Source organism: Trachypithecus francoisi, unplaced genomic scaffold (genome assembly GCF_009764315.1).
Source record: "Trachypithecus francoisi isolate TF-2019V2 unplaced genomic scaffold, Tfra_2.0 Lachesis_group12, whole genome shotgun sequence".
In the NCBI taxonomy this organism is placed as follows: Eukaryota; Metazoa; Chordata; class Mammalia; order Primates; family Cercopithecidae; genus Trachypithecus; species Trachypithecus francoisi.
The window spans coordinates 4,924,635-4,946,500 of record NW_022681457.1 but is presented as its reverse complement, the minus strand read 5'-3'; the positions used below and the strand labels follow the sequence as shown (position 1 = coordinate 4,946,500).

General features: G+C 52.5%; 1 protein-coding gene across 4 annotated transcripts; it reads right to left on the bottom strand.

Annotated features, from left to right (window-relative positions):
- Positions 1-488: 488 nt before the first annotated feature.
- RCN3 (reticulocalbin 3) lies at positions 489-20,381 on the bottom strand. Of its 4 annotated transcripts, none has more exons than XM_033224070.1 (8): positions 19,961-20,381; positions 19,629-19,777; positions 19,296-19,543; positions 16,763-16,965; positions 14,281-14,453; positions 11,304-11,364; positions 7,016-7,215; positions 489-536 (listed from the first exon to the last, which is right to left on the bottom strand). In XM_033224070.1, the coding sequence occupies exons 3-8, from the start codon at positions 19,535-19,537 to the stop codon at positions 504-506; spliced, it is 912 nt and encodes a 303-aa protein (XP_033079961.1). In that variant the 5' UTR covers positions 19,538-19,543; positions 19,629-19,777; positions 19,961-20,381; the 3' UTR covers positions 489-503. The 4 variants fall into 4 exon arrangements, with proteins under 4 accessions (XP_033079961.1, XP_033079958.1, XP_033079959.1 ...); XM_033224067.1 differs by lacking the exon at positions 489-536 and adding an exon at positions 5,503-6,082 and having other exon boundaries at positions 19,961-20,375; XM_033224068.1 differs by lacking the exons at positions 489-536; positions 19,629-19,777 and adding an exon at positions 5,503-6,082 and having other exon boundaries at positions 19,961-20,374.
- Positions 20,382-21,866: the final 1,485 nt, after the last annotated feature.

Genomic DNA, 21,866 nt, shown 5'->3' with positions numbered 1-21,866 from the left:
CTCTGGAAAAAACATAGGAAACAGTTACCCAAAGGCAAGGCACTGGACGGTAAACAAAAGCAGATAGAGCAACTGGAGGGGACTTGACACTCAGAAAAAAGAAAGAAACTGGGCAAGTTTCTTTCTTTTTTTTTTTTTTTTGAGATGGAGTCTGGCTCTGTCTCCCAGGCTGGAGTGCAGTGGCCGGATCTCAGCTCACTGCAAGCTCCGCCTCCCGGGTTCACACCATTCTCCTGCCTCAGCCTCCCGAGTAGCTGGGACTACAGGCGCCCGCCACCTCGCCCGGCTAGTTTTTTGTATTTTTAGTAGAGACGGGGTTTCACCGTGTTAGCCAGGATGGTCTCGATCTCCTGACCTCGTGATCCGCCCGTCTCGGCCTCCCAAAGTGCTGGGATTACAGGCTTGAGCCACCGCGCCTGGCCAGAAACTGGGCAAGTTTCTTATTTGTACAACTTTTACTTGGGGGTGAGTTCTAGTCCATACCATGACTGGCGGCTAAAACATCAGGAGAGATCCAGTCTTCCCAGCTTGAAGAACTACAGCAAAAGGAAGGTGAGGAGATAAATCTTGGAGAGAGAAGCTGGAGAGAGGGTACTCGGAATGATTTCTATAAACTCTACTCAAGTATCTTTTTTTTTTTTTTTTCAGATGGAGCCTCACTCTGTCGCCCAGTTTGGAGTGCAGTGGTGCAAGCTCCGCCTCCTGGGTTCACGCCATTCTCCTGCCTCAGCCTCCTGAGTAGCTGGGACTACAGGCCCCCACAACCACGCCCAGCTAATTTTTTGTATTTTCAGTGGAGACGGGGTTTCACCATGTTAGCCAGGATGGTCTCGATCTCCTGACCTTGTGATCTGCCTGCCTCAGCCTCCCAAAGTGCTGGGATTACAGGCGTGAGCCACCACACCCAGCCCAACTCTACTCAAATATCTAGCTGACCTTGAGCCCTGGCTGCGTGGGTACACTCCAAAAAGCCCAGCTAAACCTAAAAAAAAAAAAACAAAACAGTGAACTGGCTGGGCGTGGTGGCTCACACCTATAATCGCAGCAATTTGGGAGATCGGGGCAGGCAGATCACCTGCGGTCGGGAGTTCGAGACCAGCCTGGCCAACACGGGGAAACCCCGTCTCTACTAAAAATACAAAAATTTGCTGGGCGTGGTGGTCCATGCCTGTAATCCCAGCTACTTGGGAGGCTGAGACTGGAGAATCGCTTGAGCCAGGGAGGTGGAGGTTGCAGTGATTCAAGATCACGCCATTGCACTCCAGCCTGGGCGACAAGAGCAAGACTCACCTAAAACAAACAAACAAACAAACAAACAAAAAAGTAGCTATTGGCCAGGCATAATGGTTCAAGCCAGTAATCCCAGCACTTTTGGGAGGTTGAGGCAGGAGGATAATTTGAGCCCAGGAGTTCAAGACTAGCTTGGCAACATGACAAACCTTGTCTCTATAAAAAAAAAAAAAATGCAAAAAATTAGCTGCCTCTAATGGCCCATGCCTGTAGTCCCAGCTACTCAGGAGGCTGAGGTGGGAGTATCACCTGAGCCCAGGAGGTTGAGGCTGCAGTGAACCATAATTTTGCCACTGCACTCCAACCTGGGTGACAGAGTGAGACCCTGTCTCAAAAAACAAAAAGAATTTTTTTTTAAATTTAAAAATAAAAATAGCCATTGATAGGGTGGCTGCAGAGGCTCACACCTGTAATTCCAGTACTTGGGGAGGCTGAGGCTGGAAAATCACTTGAGTCCAGGAGTTCCAAGAGCATACTGGCCAACATAGTAAAATGTCTTCTCCACAAAAAATTTAACATTAACCCAGCATGGCTGGGCACAGTGGCTCACCCCTGTAATCCCAGCACTTTGGGAGGCCAAGACAGGTGGATCACTTGAGGCCAGGAGTTCAAGACAGCCTGGCCAACATGGCAAAACTCTGTTTCTGCCAAAAAAATACAAAAAACTGGCTAAGTGTGGTGGTGGGCTCCTATAGTCCCAGCTTCTTGGGAGGCTGAGACACAAGAATTGCCTTAACCCGGGAGGTGGAAGTTGCAGTGATCTGAGATCATGCCACTGTACTCCAGCCTGGATGACAGAGCAAGACTCTGTCTCAAAAAAAAAAAAAAAGCCCAGCTTGGTGATACGCACCTATAGTCCCAGCTACTCTGGAGGCTGAGGTGGGAGGATAGCTAGAGCTCGGGAGATCAAAGCTACAATGAGCTGTGATCTCACCACTGCATGAGGCCTCATACACGCACTGGGGCCTCACACACACACAAAAAGCTATTGTAATAGCTATTAAAACTATACTCAAGAGTCTAAATGTTTATAATGCATAAAACGACAGGAAATGTCAGTGAATAAATAATAAAAAATAACATGGAAATTCTAGAACTAGTAAGCACATTTGGCAAGTTCACAGCATGTGAATATCAATTCTATTTTATATATTGGAAGCAAAAACTTGAAATATGAAGTTAAAAGGCATTTTAATTTGCTATAGTAGAGGAAAAAAACCATGATACTTAGGGATTAATTTAACAACAACAAAAAAAACCTGAAAACTACAAAACATTGATGAGATAATTAAAAGACTTACAGCAATGTGGAGATATACCATGTTTATAGATTGGTAAACTTAATATTATTAAGATGTTGGCCGGGCACAGTAGCTCAAGCCTGTAATCCCAGCACTTTGGGAGGCCGAGACGGGCGGATCACGAGGTCAGGAGATCGAGACCATCCTGGCTAACACGGTGAAACCCCGTCTCTACTAAAACACACACACACACAAAAACTAGCCGGGCGAGGTGGCGGGCGCCTGTAGTCCCAGCTACTCAGGCGGCTAAGGCAGGAGAATGGTGTGAACCCGGGAGGCGGAGCTTGTAGTGAGCTGAGATCTGGCCACTGCACTCCAGCCTGGGCGACAGAGCGAGACTCCGTCTCAAAAAAAAAAAAAAAAAAAAAAAAAAAAAAAAAAAAAAGTCAGTTCTCTCCAAACCGTCTACAGGTTTACAATCTAACCCTGGGTTACGTCTATCTCCTTTCCCAAGAGGGAAAACAAAATCTATTAAATATGAGGGGATGGAGCTATGGGACTTTAGTCTTATAAAGGAGATATTTTTTCTTAGTTCCTTATGATTTTTTAAATTAAAGAGCCTTAGTTTTAGACCAGTTTTAGGTTAACGAAGAAGTGAGTGCAAAGTACAGAGAGTTTCCATATGCCCCTTCACCCCACCCTCAGTTTTCCTTACTAACATCTTGCATTAGTGTGGTACATTTGTTCCAATCAATAAGCCAATATTGATATATTAACTCAAGCCCATGGTTTATATTAGAATTCATTCTTTGTGTTGTACATAGAGTTTTGTGTAATATATAATGACATACATCTATCATTACAGTATCATACAGAATGGTTTCACTACCCTAAAAAATCAGGGGTTTTTTTTTATGTAATTTTTTTTGTTTTGTTTTGTTTTTTTTAGACAGAGTCTCTCTTTCTCGCCAAGCTGGAGTACAGTGGCACGATCTTGGCTCACTGCGCCTGGCTTAATTTTTTTTTTTTTTTTTAAAGACAGGGCTGGTGGCGAGGTGCGGTGGCTCATGCCTGTAATCCTAGCACTTTGGGAGGCCGAGGTGGGTGGATCACGAGGTCAAGAGATCAAGACCATCCTGACCAATATGGTGAAACCCCATCTCTACTAAAAATACAAAAACTAGCTGGGCGTGGTGGTGCGTGTCTGTAATCCCAGCTACTCAGGAGGCTGAGTCAGGAGGCTGAGGCTTGAACCTGGGAGGTGGAGGTTGCAGTGAGCCAAGATCCCGCCACTGCACTCCAGCCTGGGCAACAGAGCGAGACTCCGTCTCAAAAAAAACGAAAAGAAAGAAAAAGAGAGACACTGTCTTCATGAAAGATCATCCCAGGCTGAGTCTTGAACTCCTGGGCTCAAACAATCCTTGATTAATCCTTGGGATTACCGGCGTGAACCACTGTGCCCAACCTGACTCTTAAATAACTCAAAGCTGTTTATAATCCCTCCTCTGCTCATTACACTCCAGCGGCTCTCATTTCACTCAGAATAAATTCTGTCTGTCTCTCTGGGTCTCTGTCCCCCTCTCTCTGGTTTTCTATCCCCCTCTCTCTCTGGGTCTCTGTCTTCCTCTCTCTGGGTCGCTGTCCCCCTCTCTCTGGGTCTCTGTTTCCCTCTCTCTTTCTGCCCCCTCTCTCTGGGTCTCTGTCCCTCTCTCTCTGAGTCCCCATCCCCTTCTCTCTGGGTCTCTGTCCATCTCTGTCTTCTCCCACCAAACAGGGACCACCATGACCTCCCTGCAGGGACCTGTAGAGTCTGGCCGCATGCCCCATCTGCTTTCAGTTGACCTTCTTCCCCTGGCTCATGCCCTTCCAGTCACTCTAGCCTCCTTGCTGCCACACCAGGCCCACTCCTGCCTCAGTGCCATTTTACTTGCTCTTCTCTCTCCCTGGAATGCTCTCCCTCCACATCTCTCCGTGGCTCCCTCCTTCACTCTATTTATCATTGAGACCTTTACCAGCCACTCAGTCCTCAGAACATTGCCACACTGCTACACGCTTCCCCTGCTTCACAGCGTCTGTCACGCCGTGCCATATTTTAGGTCGCTGTGTCTCTTCTTACCCACAGAACTGGGGCTCTGTGAGGGCAGGGCTTCCTGTCTGGTTTGTGTGCTGCAGAGTCCAGACTTTTTTTTCCTTTTTTTTTTTTGAGACAGAGTCTTGCTCTGTCACCCAGGCTGGAGTGCAGTGGCACCATCTCGGCTCACTACAACCTCCAGCTCCCGGGTTCAAGCGATTCTCCTGCTTCAGCCTCCGGAGTAGCTGGGATTACAGGTGCCCACCACCATGCCCAGCTAATTTTTGTATTTCTAGTAGAGATAGGATTTCACCATGTTGGCCAGGCTGGTCTCGAACTCCTGACCTCAGGAGTTGGGAACGCCCGCCTCGGCCTCCCAAGTTGCTGGAATTATAGGCGTGAGCCACTGGGCCAGGTCCAATTTTTTTTTTTTTTTTTTTTTTTTGAGGCGGAGTCTCGCTCTGTCACCCAGGCTGGAGTGCAGTGGCCGGATCTCAGCTCACTGCAAGCTCCGCCTCCCGAGTTCACGCCATTCTCCTGCCTCAGCCTCCCAAGTAGCTGGGACTACAGGCGCCCGCCAACGCGCCCGGCTAGTTTTTTGTATTTTTTAGTAGAGACGAGGTTTCACCATGTTAGCCAGGATGGTCTCGATCTCCTGACCTCGTGATCCGCCCGCCTCGGCCTCCCAAAGTGCTGGGATTACAGGCTTGAGCCACCGCGCCCGGCGTTTGTTTGTTTTTATACCCAGAACACCCTCCAATCCCTCCAACACCCAGCTTCAAATGCCTGGTCCCCTATTGCATGCCTCAGCCCCCAACTCCCAGTCACAGCCCCCAACCCGTCTCCAGAGACCCTTTCCCCTTCATAGAGACAGGCAGACAACAGACAGACACAGACACACAAGGTCCCAGCGCTGGCTTTTATTGGCTCCTGGCAGGGAGGAGGTGTCCCAGGCCGGGCCAGGCAGGAGAGAGCTGGGGCCAGGGGAGCTTCAGTCTGTTTGGTGGAGGCTCAGATTTGGAGCTGGAGGGGTTGGTGGCGGATTTTAGAGGCTGAGCTTGGGGCCAGGGTCCCTGGGTCTGGGCTGGGAGACTCAGTCAGAAATAGGTGTTGCTTATCCTCTGGGACTGTGACAGCCCCTCCCTGGGGCTGGGGGTATGACAGGGACAGAAGCTGACCCAGGGGTTCCTGAGAGCCCATGAGCAGGAGGATGCCAGGGACTGCATCTGCCTCCTGCAGGGCCTGGACAGGGAGGGGGCTAGACCACGGCAGCCCCTCCTTGGGTCACTGTGTGGGGCCTTGAGGCTGTGGCAGGTGCACGGGGCTCGGGTCACTGTGCCGGGCCCTTGAGGCTGTGGCAGGTGCACGGAGCTCACAGCTCATCGTGGTGCCGGGTCAGGTCCTCGCCATAGTTGGTGGCCTGACTGCCCACAAACATGTTCCAATTACCCAGGATCTCCGCTTTGCTCAGCCGCCCGTCCTGGAGGGAGGGTCAGGGTTTAGAGGGGACAACACGGCCCTGCTTTTTTTTTTTTTTTTTTTGAGACGGAGTCTTGCTCTGCCGCCCAGGCTGGAGTGCAGTGGCCTGATCGCGGCTCACTGCAAGCTCCGCCTCCCGGGTTTACGCCATTCTCCTGCCTCAGCCTCCCGAGTAGCTGGGACTACAGGCGCCCGCCACCTCACCCGGCTAGTTTTTTGTATTTTTAGTAGAGATGGGGTTTCACCGTGTTAGCCAGGATGGTCTCGATCTCCTGACCTTGTGATCCGCCCATCTCGGCCTCCCAAAGTGCTGGGATTACAGGCTTGAGCCACTGCGCCTGGCAACGGCCCTGCTTTTGGAAGCCCTCCCCGCATCCAAGTGTGTCCCCAAGTCTCTGGGACTCTTCTCTCTGGGCCTCTGTCCCTTTCTCTCTGAGTCTGTCCCTGTCTTGGTCTCTGTCCTTCTCTCTTTGGGTCTCTAGGTCTCTGTCCGCCTCTCTGAATCTCTGTCCCCCTCTCTCTGAATCTCTTTCCCCTTCTCTCTGTCTCTGCCCCCCCCCGGGTCTCTGTCCTCTCTCTCTGGGTCTCTGTCCTCTCTCTCTGGGTCTCTGTCCTCTCTCTCTGGGACTCTTTCCCCCTCTCTGAGTCTCTGCCTCCCCCTCCCCGGGCCTCTGTCCCTTTCTCTCTGAGTCTGTCCCCCTGTCTTGGTCCCTGTCCTTCTCTCTTTGGGTCTCTGGGTCTCTGTCCCCCTCTCTCTCTGGGACTCTGTTCCCCACTCTCTCTGGGTCTCTGCCCCCCTCTCTTTTCCTCTCTCTCTGCCTTTCTTTTTTTATCCCACCTAAAAGGGACCCTAAGCTCCAGGCCCAGGTCTTGCTCATTTCTGGAGGCTGGCATGCGACGCCCACCCGCTCCTGCCGCGGCCCCATCACTGCACCTTGTCTGTGTCGCTCTCGTGCAGGAGGTGATTGGCTTCCACCAGGGGCTGGTCCTGGGCCGGGGGCAGCACCCAGTGGCCCACTTCACTCCCGTCCAGGTGCCCGTCCTTGTTCAGATCCCGGAAGTCCCGGAACTGTTGCCTCTCCGTCTGCACCCACGCGGGCTCCTCCTCCCCAGGCTGGGCTGAGTACAGATCCGCTGGGGGACAGGACAGAGGGGACAAGGTCAGGGGCATCTCTGGGGGTCTAGTGGAGCTGGGGCCTGATCCTGGCTCTGATATTTCCTGAACCAGGCCCTTGAGCAACTCACTACCCTCTCTCCCGCCTCAGCTTCCTCTTCTGTTTCAATGGAATTAGTAACAAAACCTGACTTACAAGCAATCATTTATGTTACAGGTGAAATTCATTTGATGGGTTGATTGCATGATTGATTGATTTCATTGATACACACGTGAAGTAGTGTGTGCATTGGGCAAGGCAGTGCCTGGCACAGCGTAAGCAATGTCTATGCAGGAGGAACGTGCGAGGATGTTTGGGGCCAGTTAGCAGGTGACAGATATGCCAGGTGCAGTGATGACTGTAATCCAACACTTTGGGAGACCGAGGCAAGAGGGTCATTTGAGGCCAAGATTCAAGACCAATCTGGGGCTGGGCGCGGTGGCTCAAGCCTGTAATCCCAGCACTTTGGGAGGCCGAGACGGGCGGATCACGAGGTCAGGAGATCGAGACCATCCTGGCTAACACAGTGAAACCCCGTCTCTACTAAAAATACAAAAAAAAAAAAAAACTAGCCGGGCGTGGTGGCGGGCGCCTGTAGTCCCAGCTACTCGGGAGGCTGAGGCAGGAGAATGGCATGAACCCGGGAGGCAGAGCTTGCAGTGAGCTGAGATCCGGCCACTGCACTCCAGCCCGGGCGACAGAGCGAGACTCCGCCTCAAAAAAAAAAAAGACCATCTGGGCAACATAGCAAGACCCTGTTTCTACAAGATTTTTTTTTTTTTTTTTTGAAATGGAGTCTTGCTCTGATCACCCCATACCACTCCAGCCTGGGCAACAGGGCAAAATCCCATCTCTTTAAAAAAAAAAAAAAAAAAGTTTTTAAGATGAAATTTCGGTCTTGTTGCCCAGGCTGGAGCACAATGGCACAATTTTGGCTCACTGCAACCTATGCCTCCCGGGTTCAAGTGATTCTCGTTCCTCAGCCTCCCGAGTAGCTGGGATTACAGGCATGTGCCACCATGCCCAGCTAATTTTTGTGTTTTTAGTAGAGACGGGCGGGGGGGGTTTCACCATCTTGGTCAGGCTGGTCTTGAACTCCTGACCTCATGATCCACCTGCCTCAGCCTCCCAAAAGTGCTGGGATTACAGGCTGGAGTGCAGTGGCACAATCTCGGCTCACTGCAACCTCCACCTCCCAGTTTCAAGTAATTCTCCTGCCTCAGCCTCCCGAGCAGCTGGGATTACAGGGATCCACCACCACACCCAGCTAATTTTTGTAGTTTTAGTAGAGACAGGGTTTCATCATGTTAGCCAGGCTGGTCTTGGACTCCTGACCTCAAATGATCCACCCACCTCAGCCTCCTAAAGTGCTGGGAATACAGGTGTGAGCCACGGCGCCCACCCCAATTTTATACATTTTGATATGTTACTGTAGGGAGGAGTTAAGAAATAGGCGCCAGAGCCCAAACGTTCAAATCCCAGCCCTGCTTCTTCCCATTGTCTTTAGCAGATTCCTTCAACCCGCTGGGCCTCAGGTGTCATCTGTATAATGGAGGATAGTGATAGTTTCTGCCTTATAGAGCTGAGGAATGGAAGATGAAGTCTTAATGGGATGAAGTAATTGAGAAGACAGGCCAGGTGCAGTGGCTCACGCCTGTAATCCCAGCACTTTGGAGGCCAAGGCCGGCAGATCACCTGAGGTCAGGAGTTCAAGACCAGCCTGACCAACATGGTGAAACCCCGTCTCTACTAAAAATACAAAATTAGCTGGGTGTGGTGGTGCACACCTGTAGTCCCACCTACTCAGGAGGCTGAAACAAGGGAATTGCTTGAACCTGGGAGGCGGAGGTTGCAATGAGCTGAGATCCGCCATTGCACTCCAGCCTGGGCAACAAGACCAAGACTCTGTCTCAAAAAAAAAAAAAAAGAGAGAGAGAGAGAGATGGGGACAGCTGCCAGCATCTGGGGCCTGTGACCGCTTGTGTCAGGGCCTGTCCTGTGTACGGGAGAAAACTCAGGGGCATCCCTGGGCTCCATCCAGGAGATGTCAGTAGCATCCTCTCCCCACTAGAAGTAACAACCAGAAATATCTCCAGAGGCCACACTGGGCCTGGAGTCTTAGCTACTTGGGAGGCTGAGGTGGGAGGATCCCTTGAGCCCAGGAGGTCAAAGCTGCAGTGAGCCAAGATCACCCCACTGCACTCCAGCCTGGGCGACAGGGCAAGACCCCATCTCTCTCTCTCTCTCTTTTTTTTTTTTTTTTTAGAGACGGAGTTTCGCTCTGTTTGCCCAGGTTGGAGTGCAGTGGCACGATCTCGGCTCACTGCAACCTCTGCCTCCCAGGTCCTAGCAATTCTCCTGCCTCTGCCTCCCGAGTAGCTGGGACTACAGGCACCTGCCACCATGCCCGGCTAATTTTTGTATTTTTAGTAGAGACGGGGGTTTCACCATCTTGGCCAGACTGGTCTCAAACTCCTGACCTCATGATCCACCCATCTCAGCCTCCTAAAGTGCTGGGATTACAGGCGTGAGCCACTGCTCCCGGCCCGACCCCATCTCTTAAGAAAAATAAAAATAAAAATGTTCTCTCAGCCAGGTGTGGTGATTCACGCCTGTAATCCCAGCTCTTTGGGAGGCCAAGGTGGAAAGATTGCTTGAGACCAGGAGTTCTAGTCCAACCTGGACAATATAGTGAGACCCCATCTCTATTTAATAGAGAGACACACACACATACAGACAGATAGAAAGACAGTGACAGAAAGAAAGAAAGAAGAAAGAAAGAAAGAGAGAGACAGGAAAGAAAGAAAGAAAAGAAGGAAGGAAAAGAGAGAAAGAGAAGAAAGAAAAATGATTTCTCATGCAGGATATGGTCAGAAAAAATAAAAGAATAAACAATGTTTTCGAACTTAAAAAAAAATTCCTGGCCGGGCGTGGTTGCTCACGCCTGTAATCCCACCACTTTGGGAGGCCAAGATGGGCTGATCACCTGAGGTCGGGAGTTCAGACCAGTCTGGCCAACATGGTGAAATCCTATCTCCACTAAAAATACAAAAATTAGCCAGGCATGGTGGCAGGCACCAGTAATCCCAGCTACTTGGGAGGCTGAGGCAGAAGAATCTCTTGAGCCTGGGAGGCGGAAGTTGCAGGGAGCCAAGATCATGCCACTGCACTCCAGCCTGGGCAACAGAGCAAAACTCTGTCTCAAAAAAAAAAAAAAAAAGGCCGGGCGCGGTGGCTCAAGCCTGTAATCCCAGCACTTTGGGAGGCCGAGACGGGCGGATCACGAGGTCAGGAGATCGAGACCATCCTGGCTAACACGGTGAAACCCCGTCTCTACTAAAAAATACAAAAAACTAGCCGGGCGAGGTGGCGGGCGCCTGTAGTCCCAGCTACTCGGGAGGCTGAGGCAGGAGAATGGCGGGAACCCGGGAGGCGGAGCTTGCAGTGAGCTGAGATCCGGCCACTGCACTCCAGCCCCGGCGACAGAGTGAGACTCCGTCTCAAAAAAAAAAAAAAAAAAAAAAAAAAAAAAAAAAAAAATTCCTTGTTAGCTTTCTCCTTGACTAAGTTTTTTGCCCACTAGGTGCAGGGACAGTGGCAGGGGCCCAGGGAGAACTCAGGGGGTATTGTGAGGGTCCGCCCAACATCCCATGTAACAGGAAACAGCGCTGTGCAGATGCAGGTTCAAGACCAGCTTCCTGACCCCCCTCCTCAACTAAACATAGCCCCTGAGCCTTGATTTTGTAGAAACTCCAGACCTCCAAGAAGGGACTTTGTCTTTGTTATTGTGTGCTGCAGCCTCAACCACCTGTATGCAGTAGGTGCTCAGCAAGTGTTTCCTGGGCCTGGCACACAGCAGGTGCTCAATATATGCTTTTGGTGTCTGGTATTCAGTAGGTGCTCAATAAATGTTGGGTGGCTGCATGAACTCAAGCAGTGAGTGCCCCTGCCCCCATGTCTGAGGGCCAATGCTCTGACGATGGGTGATGTACCTCCAGCTGCCCCCACCAACGCTGCCCATGCCTGAGAGAGGACAGGCGTCCCAGGAAGAAACTGGGGCCCACTCACCAATGTACTCCTCCACCTGGACATAGCCATCTTTGTTTCTGTCCAGGTCCTCCAGGGTTTCCTGGGGAGAGAGAGGCATTGAGGCTGAGGGCCGATGCCCCGGCTCCTGGGGGAGGCTGGACCCCTGGGGCAAGAGTGAGAGGTTCTCTTGGAAATTTAGCTCTGGGCAGCTGTGGGGGGGCAGGCAGTAGAGCAGTCTCAACAGGTGGCATGTGGGAAATGTGCGGGCTTTCTGGGATGTTATCATGATACAGGCACTACCTGCATTTACCGGGCGAGAGCTCGGAGGCCCCAATGTCCAGCAATGCACAGGTTTGTTGCACACAAGGAGAGCTGTCCTGGGTCCCTAATGACTTGCTCAAGCCCCAGCAAACACCCTTGAAGGGGAGAAGCTCCTTTACGTTTTAGCAGAGCCTAGAAACTACCTCTGCTTTTTGCGTGAACATGCTATACTTTGGGGGTTCTTCTAACACACTTGACACCTCTGCTCCTTGTTTTTGTGCCCTTCTTGAGCAAAATGATTTTTGTTCCCCGATGTATTTATTTATTTTTTATTTTATTTATTTTTTTTGAGACGGAGTCTCGCTGTGTCGCCCAGGCTGGAGTGCAGTGGCGCGATCTCAGCTCACTGCAAGCTCCGCCTCCCGGGTTCATGCCATTCTCCCGCCTCAGCCTCCAAGTAGCTGGGATTACAGGCGCCCGCCACCACGCCCGGCTAATTTTTTTTTTTTTTTTTTTTTGAGACGGAGTCTCACTCTGTCGCCGGGGCTGGAGTGCAGTGGCCGGATCTCAGCTCACTGCAAGCTCCGCCTCCCGGGTTCACGCCATTCTCCTGCCTCAGCCTCCCAAGTAGCTGGGACTACAGGCGCCACCACCTCGCCCGGCTAGTTTTTTTGTATTTTTTAGTAGAGACGGGGTTTCACCGTGTTAGCCAGGATGGTCTCGATCTCCTGACCTCATGATCCGCCCGTCTCGGCCTCCCAAAGTGCTGGGATTACAGGCTTGAGCCACCGCGCCCGGCCCCGGCTAATTTTTTTTTGTATTTTTTAGTAGAGACGGGGTTTCACCGTGTTAGCCAGGATGGTTTCGATCTCCTGACCTCGTGATCCGCCCGCCTCGGCCTCCCAAAGTGCTGGGATTACAGGTTTGAGCCACCGCGCCCGGCCTTGTTCCCCGATTTATTCACTATAAGACTGTGGGCTGGGCCGGGCGCGGTGGCTCAAGCCTGTAATCCCAGCACTTTGGGAGGCCGAGGCGGGCGGATCACAAGGTCAGGAGATCGAGACCATCCTGGCTAACACAGTGAAACCCTGTCTCTACTAAAAAGTACAAAAAACTAGCCGGGCGAGGTGGCGGGCGCCTGTAGTCCCAGCTACTCGGGAGGCTGAGGCACGAGAATGGCGTGAACCCGGGAGGCGGAGCTTGCAGTGAGCTGAGATCCAGCCACTGCACTCCAGCTTGGGCGACAGAGCGAGACTCCGTCTCAAAATAAAAATAAAAAAAAAAAAAAAAAAAAAACTGTGGGCTGGGCTGGGCGCGGTGGCTCACGCCTATAATCCCAGCACTTTGGGAGGACGAGGCGGGAGGATAGATTGAGCCCAGGATTTCGAGACTAGCCTGGGCAACATGGCGAGACTCTGTCTCTACACAAAAATTTAAAAATTTGCCAGGCATGGCTGGGCATGGTGGCTCATGCCTGTAATCCCAGCACTTTGGGAGGCCGAGGTGGGCAGAGCACAAGGTCAGGAGCTCGAGACCATCCTGGCTAACACAGTGAAACCCCGTCTCTGCTAAAAATACACACACACACACACACACACACACACACACACAAAATTAGCCACGCACGCCTGTAGTCCCAGCCACTCTGGAGGCTGAGGCAGGAGAATGGCATGAACCCGGGAGGCGGAGCTTGCAGTGAGTCAAGATCGCACCCCTGCACTCCAGCCTGGACGACAGAGCGAGACTCTGTCTCAAAAAAAAAAAAAAAAAAATTAGCCAGGCATGGTGGCATGCGCCTGGTGGTCTCAGCTTCTCAGAAGGCAGAGGTGGGAGGATCACTTGAGCCCAAGAGTTTGAGGTTGCAGTGAGCTGAGATCGAGCCACTGCCTTCCAGTCTGGGCAACAGAGTGAGGCGTGTCTCAAAAAAAAAAAAAAAAAAAGAGGAAGGAAAGAAAAAAAACCCTTCTTCTATAGAACAAAGCACATTTTGGTGTCAGGCATGGTGGCTCATGCCTGTAATCCTAGCACTCTGGGAGGCCGAGGTGGGCAGATCACTTGAGGTCAGGAGTTCAAGACCAGCCTGGCCAACATGGTGAAATCCCATCTCTACTAGAAAAAAAATACAAAATTGGCTGGGCACGGTGGCTTATGCCTGTAATCCCAGCACTTTGGGAGGCTGAGGTGGGTGGATCACCTGAGGTCGAGAGTTTGAGACCAGCCTAACCAACATGGAGAAACCCCATCTCTGCTAAAAATTAGCCAGGTGTGGTGGTGCAAGCCTATAATCCCAGCTACTTGGGACGCTGAGGCAGGAGAATTGCTTGAACCTGGGAGGCGGAGATTGCAGTGCGCCAAGATCACACCACTGCTTTCCAGCCTAGGCGACTGAGGGAGACTATGTCTCAAAAAAAAAAAAAAAAAAGAAAGAAAGAAAGAAAGGAAATTGTATAGGGTGGGGCACAGTGACTGTCTGAGGGAAGGCTGGGGGCCTGGACCCCAAATGCGAGCACAGGGAGGGGGAGGCCAGATGAGGAGAGATCAGAGCCCAGGGGTTTGAGAGTGGAGGTGGGAAAGGTCACCCTCCCCTGACCTGCGCTTGTGGCCTGGGTTCCCTGGCAAGATGCTGGAGAGCCAGGTGACTGCGTGCCCCAAGATCTGTGCTGGGAAGCAGGACCGGAACCAGAAGCCTGGGTTCCTGGAAGGGTGTGGGATCCTGGAAGGGTGTGGGGGGCAGGGTTCCCCAGCCACCACTCACGGCAATCACGATGTCCCTCATGTGAGGGAACTCCTCAGGGTGCAGGAAGGCTGTCAGCTCCTCCCGAGTGGCCATCGAGTCCCCATCCTGGTCGGCCACCCGGAAACGCCGCTCGTCCCGAGCCAGCATCTTTTTGTAGGTCTCTGCATCCTCCACGTCATGGAATTCTTCACCTGGGGAAGGACAGGTCTCAGTGAGATGAGCTTTAATGGAGGAAACACCAAGCAGGTTAAAACAAAGTAAATCCTACTGGACTACAAATATTTCTGTGGAGTTAATAATAAGTATATATCAATAGGCTGGATGTGGTGGCTCATGCCTGTAATCCCAGCACTTTGGGAGGCTGAGGCTGGCGGATCACTTGAGGTCAGGAGTTCGAGACCAGCTTGGCCAACATGATGAAACCCCATCTCTACTAAAAACACAAAATTAGCCTGTAATCCCAGCTACTTGAGAGGCTGGGGCAGGAGAATCACTTGAACCTGGGAGGCGGAGGTTGCAGTGAGCCGAGATTGCGCCACTGCACTCCAGCCTGGGCAACAAGAGTGAAACTCCCTCAAAAAAAAAAGTATATATCGATACTTTATATATAATTTGTATGTATATTTATTATATAAGTATATAATATATAATACATTATATAATATATTAGTGTGTATATATATTTATTAATTTTTAATTTTTTTTTTTTTTTGAGATGGAGTCTCGCTCTGTCACCCAGGCTGGAGTCCAGTGGCCCAATCTCGGCTCACTGCAAGCTCTGCCTCCCAGGTTCATGCCATTCTCCTGCCTCAGCCCCCTGAGTAGCTGGGACTACAGGCACCTGCCACTGCGCCTGGCTAATTTTTTGTATTTTTAGTAGAGACAGGGTTTCACCATGTTAGCCAGGATGGTCTTGATCTCCTGACCTCGTGATCTACCCACCCTGGCCTCCCAAAGTGCTGGGATTACAGGTGTTAGCCACCGCGCCTGGCCTATTTTTTTTTATTTAATTTTTTTGAGACACAGTCTCCCTATGTCACCCAGGCTGGAGTGCAGTGTTGTGATCTCGGCTCACTGCAACTTCCGCCTCCTGGGTTCAAGCGGTTCTCGTGTCTCACCCTCCAGAGTAGCTGTGGTTACAGGTGCATGCCATCACACCCAGCTAAGTTTTCTTTTTTTTTAGTAGAGACGGGGTTTTGACATGTTGGCCAGGCTGGTCTCTAACTCCTGATCTCAAGTGATCCACCCGCCTCGGCCTCCCAAAGTGTTGGGATTACAGGCATGAGCCATTGCACCCAGGCTATATAACATATTATATCCACACAATAAATTACCTAACGTGTGAGAGATTATATGCTAAGCTCTTTATGTACAATACTGCATTTAATCATCACAAAAAGCAGGTACAGTGGGTTTTTCCATGCGTTCTACTTTCTGAATGCAAAAACGGATTCCCGGAGAGAAGAAATAACTGATCCAAGGGTGTGGAGACAGGAATGATGGACTTTGAGTTGACAGTAACCCTTTTGGCCCCAGATTGAGGCTGTGATGGGGTAGCTTACAGGGACTGAGATGGCTTGACTGAGAGGAGCGGAAGGGCATTGTAATTGGAGGGAACAATATGGGCAGAGGGTAGAGGTTTGAGGAGTGTTGTGAGTTCAGGAAAATCACAGAAGATCCATTTGGGGCAGAAAATGCAGAAAAACAAAGCTACAGGTGGAGATGTCCAGGCTGAGGAATGGGACTGTCTCCTGGGGGCCCAAGAAAGGGAGGGAGAGGCAGACTCAATGCTGGGTGTGAAGACTCCCCTGGAGCCCTGTGGAGGACAGGCTGGAGGGAGAGGCTGGGGCCAGGGACAGAGAGGAGAGGAGGGAGGGAATGAGGGCTGTGTGTGTGTGTGTGTGTGTGTGTGTGTGTGTTTGGAGGGGTGGGACACTGGGGCTGGGGCTTAGGACAGAAAGGAGGGATCTGAGAGTCGGGGGCAGAGTAACTGGCTTTGGGGTTCTCAGGATGACGTCACGGAGGCTAGGGGTCAGGATGACAAAGCATGGAAAGTAGGTGTCCTTGGCCGGGGATCTGAAGTTCCCTAAGTCATACTGTCACATTGTCATAGAGGTGGTGGGTCCCAGAATAAACTCCCTAAAGGGAGCCTGGGTAGCTCAGTTGGTAGAGCATTGGACTTTTAATCTGAGGGCCCTGGGTTCAAGTCCCTCTTTGGGCGTGTTCAGTGGCTTTTAGTACCTAATTCTGACTTCATGTTTGAAAACATGATCGTTTTTAGTATGCAGCTAAAAACCAGAAAAATAAGCAAACGAAAAATAAAAAAGAGAAGCCAGAGGTGAGAAAGTGAAGATCTCACAGTGATGGGCTCCTAAAAGTGGGTAGAGCCTGGTTAGGGGCCAGGGACTCCGGGTAAACGGGTTCAGGTTCTCAGAATGAGGCGGTCCAGAAGGTCAAGGTAACGTTGTATGGGGAGCAGGGTCGGGGGCTCGCCGCGTACCGGGCGCGTAGTGGCCATAGGTGGCGTTGCGCAGCTCCTCCCAACCCACACGCCCGTCGCGGTCCGTGTCGTACGTGTCCCAGGCCGCGCTCACCGAGTCCCGTATGTGCCGCTGCTGCGTGTGCGCGATCCACGCGCGAAGCTCGGCCAGCGATACCCAGCCGTCGCCGTCCCCCGCACGGTCCATGCGGTCCACGATCCGCCTGCGAGCCGGGGCGGGCACAAGTCAGTCTCTGGTCCCGCCCCAGGCCCCGCCCCTCGCACGGGGCCACGACCCCTGGGACACTTCGGATCCGCGGGTGAACTGGGGAGGAACGCGAGTCAATTTCGGGACCAAACCCACCGGAGGACCCTCAGCCTAGGGTCCACCCCCGGGACAAGTCACGCCCTTCCTGAAAACGAGCGGGCCTGCTGGGAGCACTGCGTGGGAGAGACCTACGACAATGCAGGGCCACCCTCTCCGCGCCGGCCCCGCCCTCGGCCTGCACGTGCTGCACCTCTAGCTGGGCTGAGCTGGGGTGGTGATGGGGAGCGAGGCGTCGCACTACGCCCCTTGCCGGGGGGGCCCTGTTCCAAGACTGACTTTGAACCCAGACAGCCACGGCCACACCCCCGAGCCCCCGCTGTCTCAGGCCCCGACCCGCCCCATACCCCGCCCCCTTACCAGGCTGCCCGTGTCAATTTCAGGCTCCTATCCCTCCAGCCCTGCCCTGTGCTGCGCCTGGTGGCTTTCTCCTGCCTGCTCCTGGCTGAATCAGGCACTGCCCGAGGACCATCACCCGCAACCCCAGGGGCTCGGTCTCTCTATACCCCTCCCCATGCTCCTCGGGGCTCCTGTGCCTCTCCCCGTCACATGTCAAGCCACTTTAGGTTCCGTCTCGCCCCTTCTCTCGGACCACGCTTGTCAGCTCCCCGGCCCTTCTCCTCTCGCTTGGTGACGCCATGTCAGGCCGGTCCTCACCCAATCTCTAATTAACAGAGACTACGTGGAGCCCTCCTCCCTGTCACCGTCCCTAGGCCCCCGCGGCCCCCTCCCTAAGGTCAAAAATCTGAGACAGCAGAGCCCTCTCCAGGCCTGCCTGAGTCACCGCCCCACCTCCCGCACCAGGCGGTCTCTGCTCGGGTCTGTCATGGGCCAACTCTGTCCCCAGACTCACACCCTTCTCTGAAGTTACTGCTGTTGTTAAGAGCTTGGGCTCCACAGCCAGACATTTAGGTCCAAATGCAGCCACTTCCTCTTACCGGCTGTGTGACTGTGGGTAAGTGACTTAACCTCTCTTGTGCCTCGGTTACCCCTCTGTAAAATAGAAAGAAAAAATGGTACCTACCCCAAAAGGGCAGTTGTGGGGAATAAATGAGTTTGGCCATGGAAAGCACTTAGGACAGGACAGGCGTGGCGGCTCACGCCTATAATCCCAAGCTTGGGAAGCCAAGACGGGCGGATCATTTGAGATCAGGCCTTCCAGACCAGCCTGGCCCACATAGTGACACCTCATCTCTATTAAAAACACAAAAATTAGCGGGGCATGGTGGCCCGAACCTGAAATCCCAGGTACTCGAAGGCTGACACGGGAGAACTGCTTGAATTCAGGAGGTGGAGGTTGCAGTGAGCCGAGACAGTACCACTGCACTCCAGCCTGGGCAACAGAGCGAGACTCCGTCTCAAATAATGATGATGATAATAATAATAATAATAATAATAATAATAATAATATAGGCCGGGCACGGTGGCTCACGCCTGTAATTCCAGCACTTTGGGAGGCCGAGGTGGGCAGATCACCTGAGGTCAGGAGTTCAAGACCAGCCTAGCCAACATGGTGAAACCCAGTCTCTACTAAAAATACAAAAATTGCCGGGCGCGGTGGCTCAAGCCTGTAATCCCAGCACTTTGGGAGGCCGAGACGGGCGGATCACGAGGTCAGGAGATCGAGACCATCCTGGCTAACACGGTGAAACCCCGTCTCTACTAAAAATACAAAAAAAACTAGCCGGGCGAGGTGGCGGGCGCCTGTAGTCCCAGCTACTCCGGAGGCTGAGGCGGGAGAATGGTGTGAACCCGGGAGGCGGAGCTTGCAGTGAGCTGAGATCCGGCCACTGCACTCCAGCCTGGGTGACAGAGCAAGACTCCGTCTCAAAAAAAAAAAAAAAAAAAAAAAAAAATACAAAAATACAAAAATTAACTGTGCGCAGTGGTAGGTGCCTGTAATCTCCACTACTTGGGGGGCTGAGGTAGGAGAATCGCTTGAACCCAGGAGGTGTAGGTTGCAGTGAGCTGAGATCGCACCACTGCACTCCGTCCTGGGCAACAAAGTAAGACCTTGTCGCTAAATAAAAAAAAAAATAAAAGGGCCAAAGGTCCTCTTTATGCCTCAATTTTAACTTAATTTGTTTTTCCCAAGGAGAGAAGGTAGAATTTCATTTCTCACAAAGAACTGAAGTTCAGTCCACGTCATTTCTCTGACCCCTGTCAATACCCCGCAACTCTCTCCCAAACCCCACCTCCGAACACGCCCCAACCACATGTCTCTCCTACCCCAGACGGGCCTGGCTTTCCTCTGGGGTGAGTTGGTCGAATTCCTTGGCCACTTCCCGTCCCAGGAAAGCCTCATGGTCGTACTGGAAGTTCCCGTGGGAGTCATCATGGGGGGCGTCGCTCAGGGGAGCCGCCTGGTGCACCCTCCCCTGGCCACGAGGGCCTGCGTCTGGGGACGGTTTCCCCTGGGCCCCGTGCCTCAGTAGCAACAGAAGCAGCAGAAGCGATGCTCGCCACATCATCGGTCCCTGGGGAGTGGCAAAGGCCAGGGGTCAGGGGTTACAGGCATGAGGACAGACATGGGACAGGAGAATGGCGGGGTGGAGGAGTTACCTAGGGCAGGACAGGGAGATGGAAGTTGGCTACAAACTTTGGGGCTCAAAAAGGGCGGGCGATGGGGGAAAAGAGGGCGTGATGTTTAGAGGTAAAGCCACCTATGGGGGGACCGAATCTTCTGACGGAGTCTCAGGGGGGTCCCAGACCTGCGAGGGGGAATTTCAGGGAGAGACGTGGCGCACATCCCACGCAAAGTACAGGGCATAGTTGTGGCCAGCCAGAGGTCAGGGAGGCTCCCCGTCATTGCTCCCAGTCCAGACCCTGATTCTCGACCCGAGCCGCCCCGAGCCGCCCTGCCTGGACTGAGGCCCTCCACCCACTCCCTTTACCCAGTCATCCAGCTTCGCTCCACGCTCCACGCTCCGCTCTGCGTTCCCGCAAATGTGCCCAATTCCGCCGCTCTCCAGTCAGGCCCCGCCTCTGGCTGCGCAGAGCCCCGCCCCCCGCCCAATGAACTTGCACGAGCGACTCACGGGGCGGGGCCGAGTGCCGGGAGGGCCGCGGACGCCCCTCGCCACGTCCACAAAGGAAACCGCGGGCTTCCCGGGGAAAGCGGGTGGGCGACGCAGCAGTGACGCGGCCGGGGAGAACTACAACTCCTGTCAGTCGTCGCGGCACTCTGCCGTCCACCTCCAGCTGTTCTAGCCCCAACGCCTCAAGGGAAATGTATTTTTCCCTCTTTCCCTTTGTCAGGATGGTTTAAGAAAGAGGTGTACGTCCCAACAGTCCTATACCAAAAAAAAAAAAAGAAAAAGAAAAGAAAGAAAAGAAAAGAAGGCTGGGCGCGGTGGCTCATGCTCACGCCTGTAATCGCAGCACTTTGGGAGACCGAGGCGGGCGGATCACCTGAGGTCGGGAGTTCAAGACCAGCCTGACCAACATGGAGAAACCTCGTCTCTACTAAACATACAAAATTAGCTGGGTGTGGTGGTGCATACCTATAATCCCAACTACTTTGGGAGGCTGAGGCAGGAGAATCGCTTGAACCCGGGAGGCGGGGGTTGCGGTCAGCCGAGATCGCGCCATTGCATTCCAGGCTGGGCAACAAGAGCGAAACTCCATCTCAAAAAAAAAAAGAAAAAGAAAAAAAAAAAGGAAGAGCCGAATGGAGGGGCTGGAGGAAATATCCCATTTCCTCCAAGAGTGAACAGTGCTCCTCGCTCCTTCTCTGCTCCAGTGATTCAGATGGTCAGACAGTAGCCAAGAATTCCTCAAAATGCCTGGCATGGCAGTTATCCAGTAAACATATGTAAAAGTTATGAAAAGCTCAAGGCCTGTAATACCAGAACTTTGGGAGGCTGAGGCAGGTGGATCACCTAAGGTCAAGAGTTCCAGACCAGCCTAACCAACACGGTGAAACTCCCCCTCTACTAAACATACAAAATTAGCCAGGTGTGGTCGCGCATGGCTGTAATCCCAGCTACTTGGGAGGCAAGCGAATCGCTTGAACCTGGGAGGTGGAGGCTGCACTGAAGCTGAGATCGCGCAATTGCACTTCAGTCTGGGCAACAAGACCAAAACTCCATCTAAAAGAAAAAAAAAAAAAAAAAAAAATACATGACCTTAGGCCAGGCACGGTGGCTCACGCCTGTAATCCCAGCATTTTGGGAGGCCGAGGTGGGTGGATCACCTGAGGTCAGGAGTTTGAAATCAGCCTGGCCAACATGGTGAAACCCTGTCTCTACTAAAAATAAAAAAATTAGCTGGGTGTGATGATGCGCACCTGTAATCCCAGCTACTGGGGAGGCTGAGGCAGGAGAATCGCTTGAACCTGGGAGGCGGAGGTTGTGGTGAACCAAGATCATGCCACTGTACTCCAGCCTGGCAGCCTGGGCTATAGAGCAAGACTCCATCTCAAAAAAAAAAAAAAAAGAACAGGCTGGGCGCAGTGGTTCACGCCTGTAATCCCAGCACTTCGGGAGGCAGAGGCAGGTGGATCACCAGATCAGAAGATCGAGACCACCCTGGCTAACACGGTGAAACCCCGTCTCTACTAAAAATACAAAAAATTATCCAGGCGTGGTGGCAGGCACCTGTAGTCCCAGCTACTTGGGAGGCTGAGGCAGAATGGCATGAACCCAAGAGGCGGAGCTTGCAGTCAGCCAAGATCACGCCACTGCACTTCAGCCTGGACAACACAGCAAGACTCCGTCAAAAAAAAAAAAAAAAAGAAAGAAAAGAAAAAGAAAATACATGACCTGATGTATAAAACTGGCAGGTTCCCCTGTGGCAGCA

Bases quoted from the DNA above. Each gene is read 5' to 3' on its own strand.
- RCN3 (XM_033224067.1), bottom strand. From the start codon at position 19,537: ATGATGTGGCGAGCATCGCTTCTGCTGCTTCTGTTGCTACTGAGGCAC. The intron at 7,216-11,303 runs GTGAGTGGGCCC...CCTGTCCCCCAG, and splicing joins CCAGGTGGAGGAGTACATTG to CGGATCTGTACTCAGCCCAG. The intron at 6,083-7,015 runs GTGCAGTGATGG...CCCTCCCTCCAG, and splicing joins ACGAGAGCGACACAGACAAG to GACGGGCGGCTGAGCAAAGC.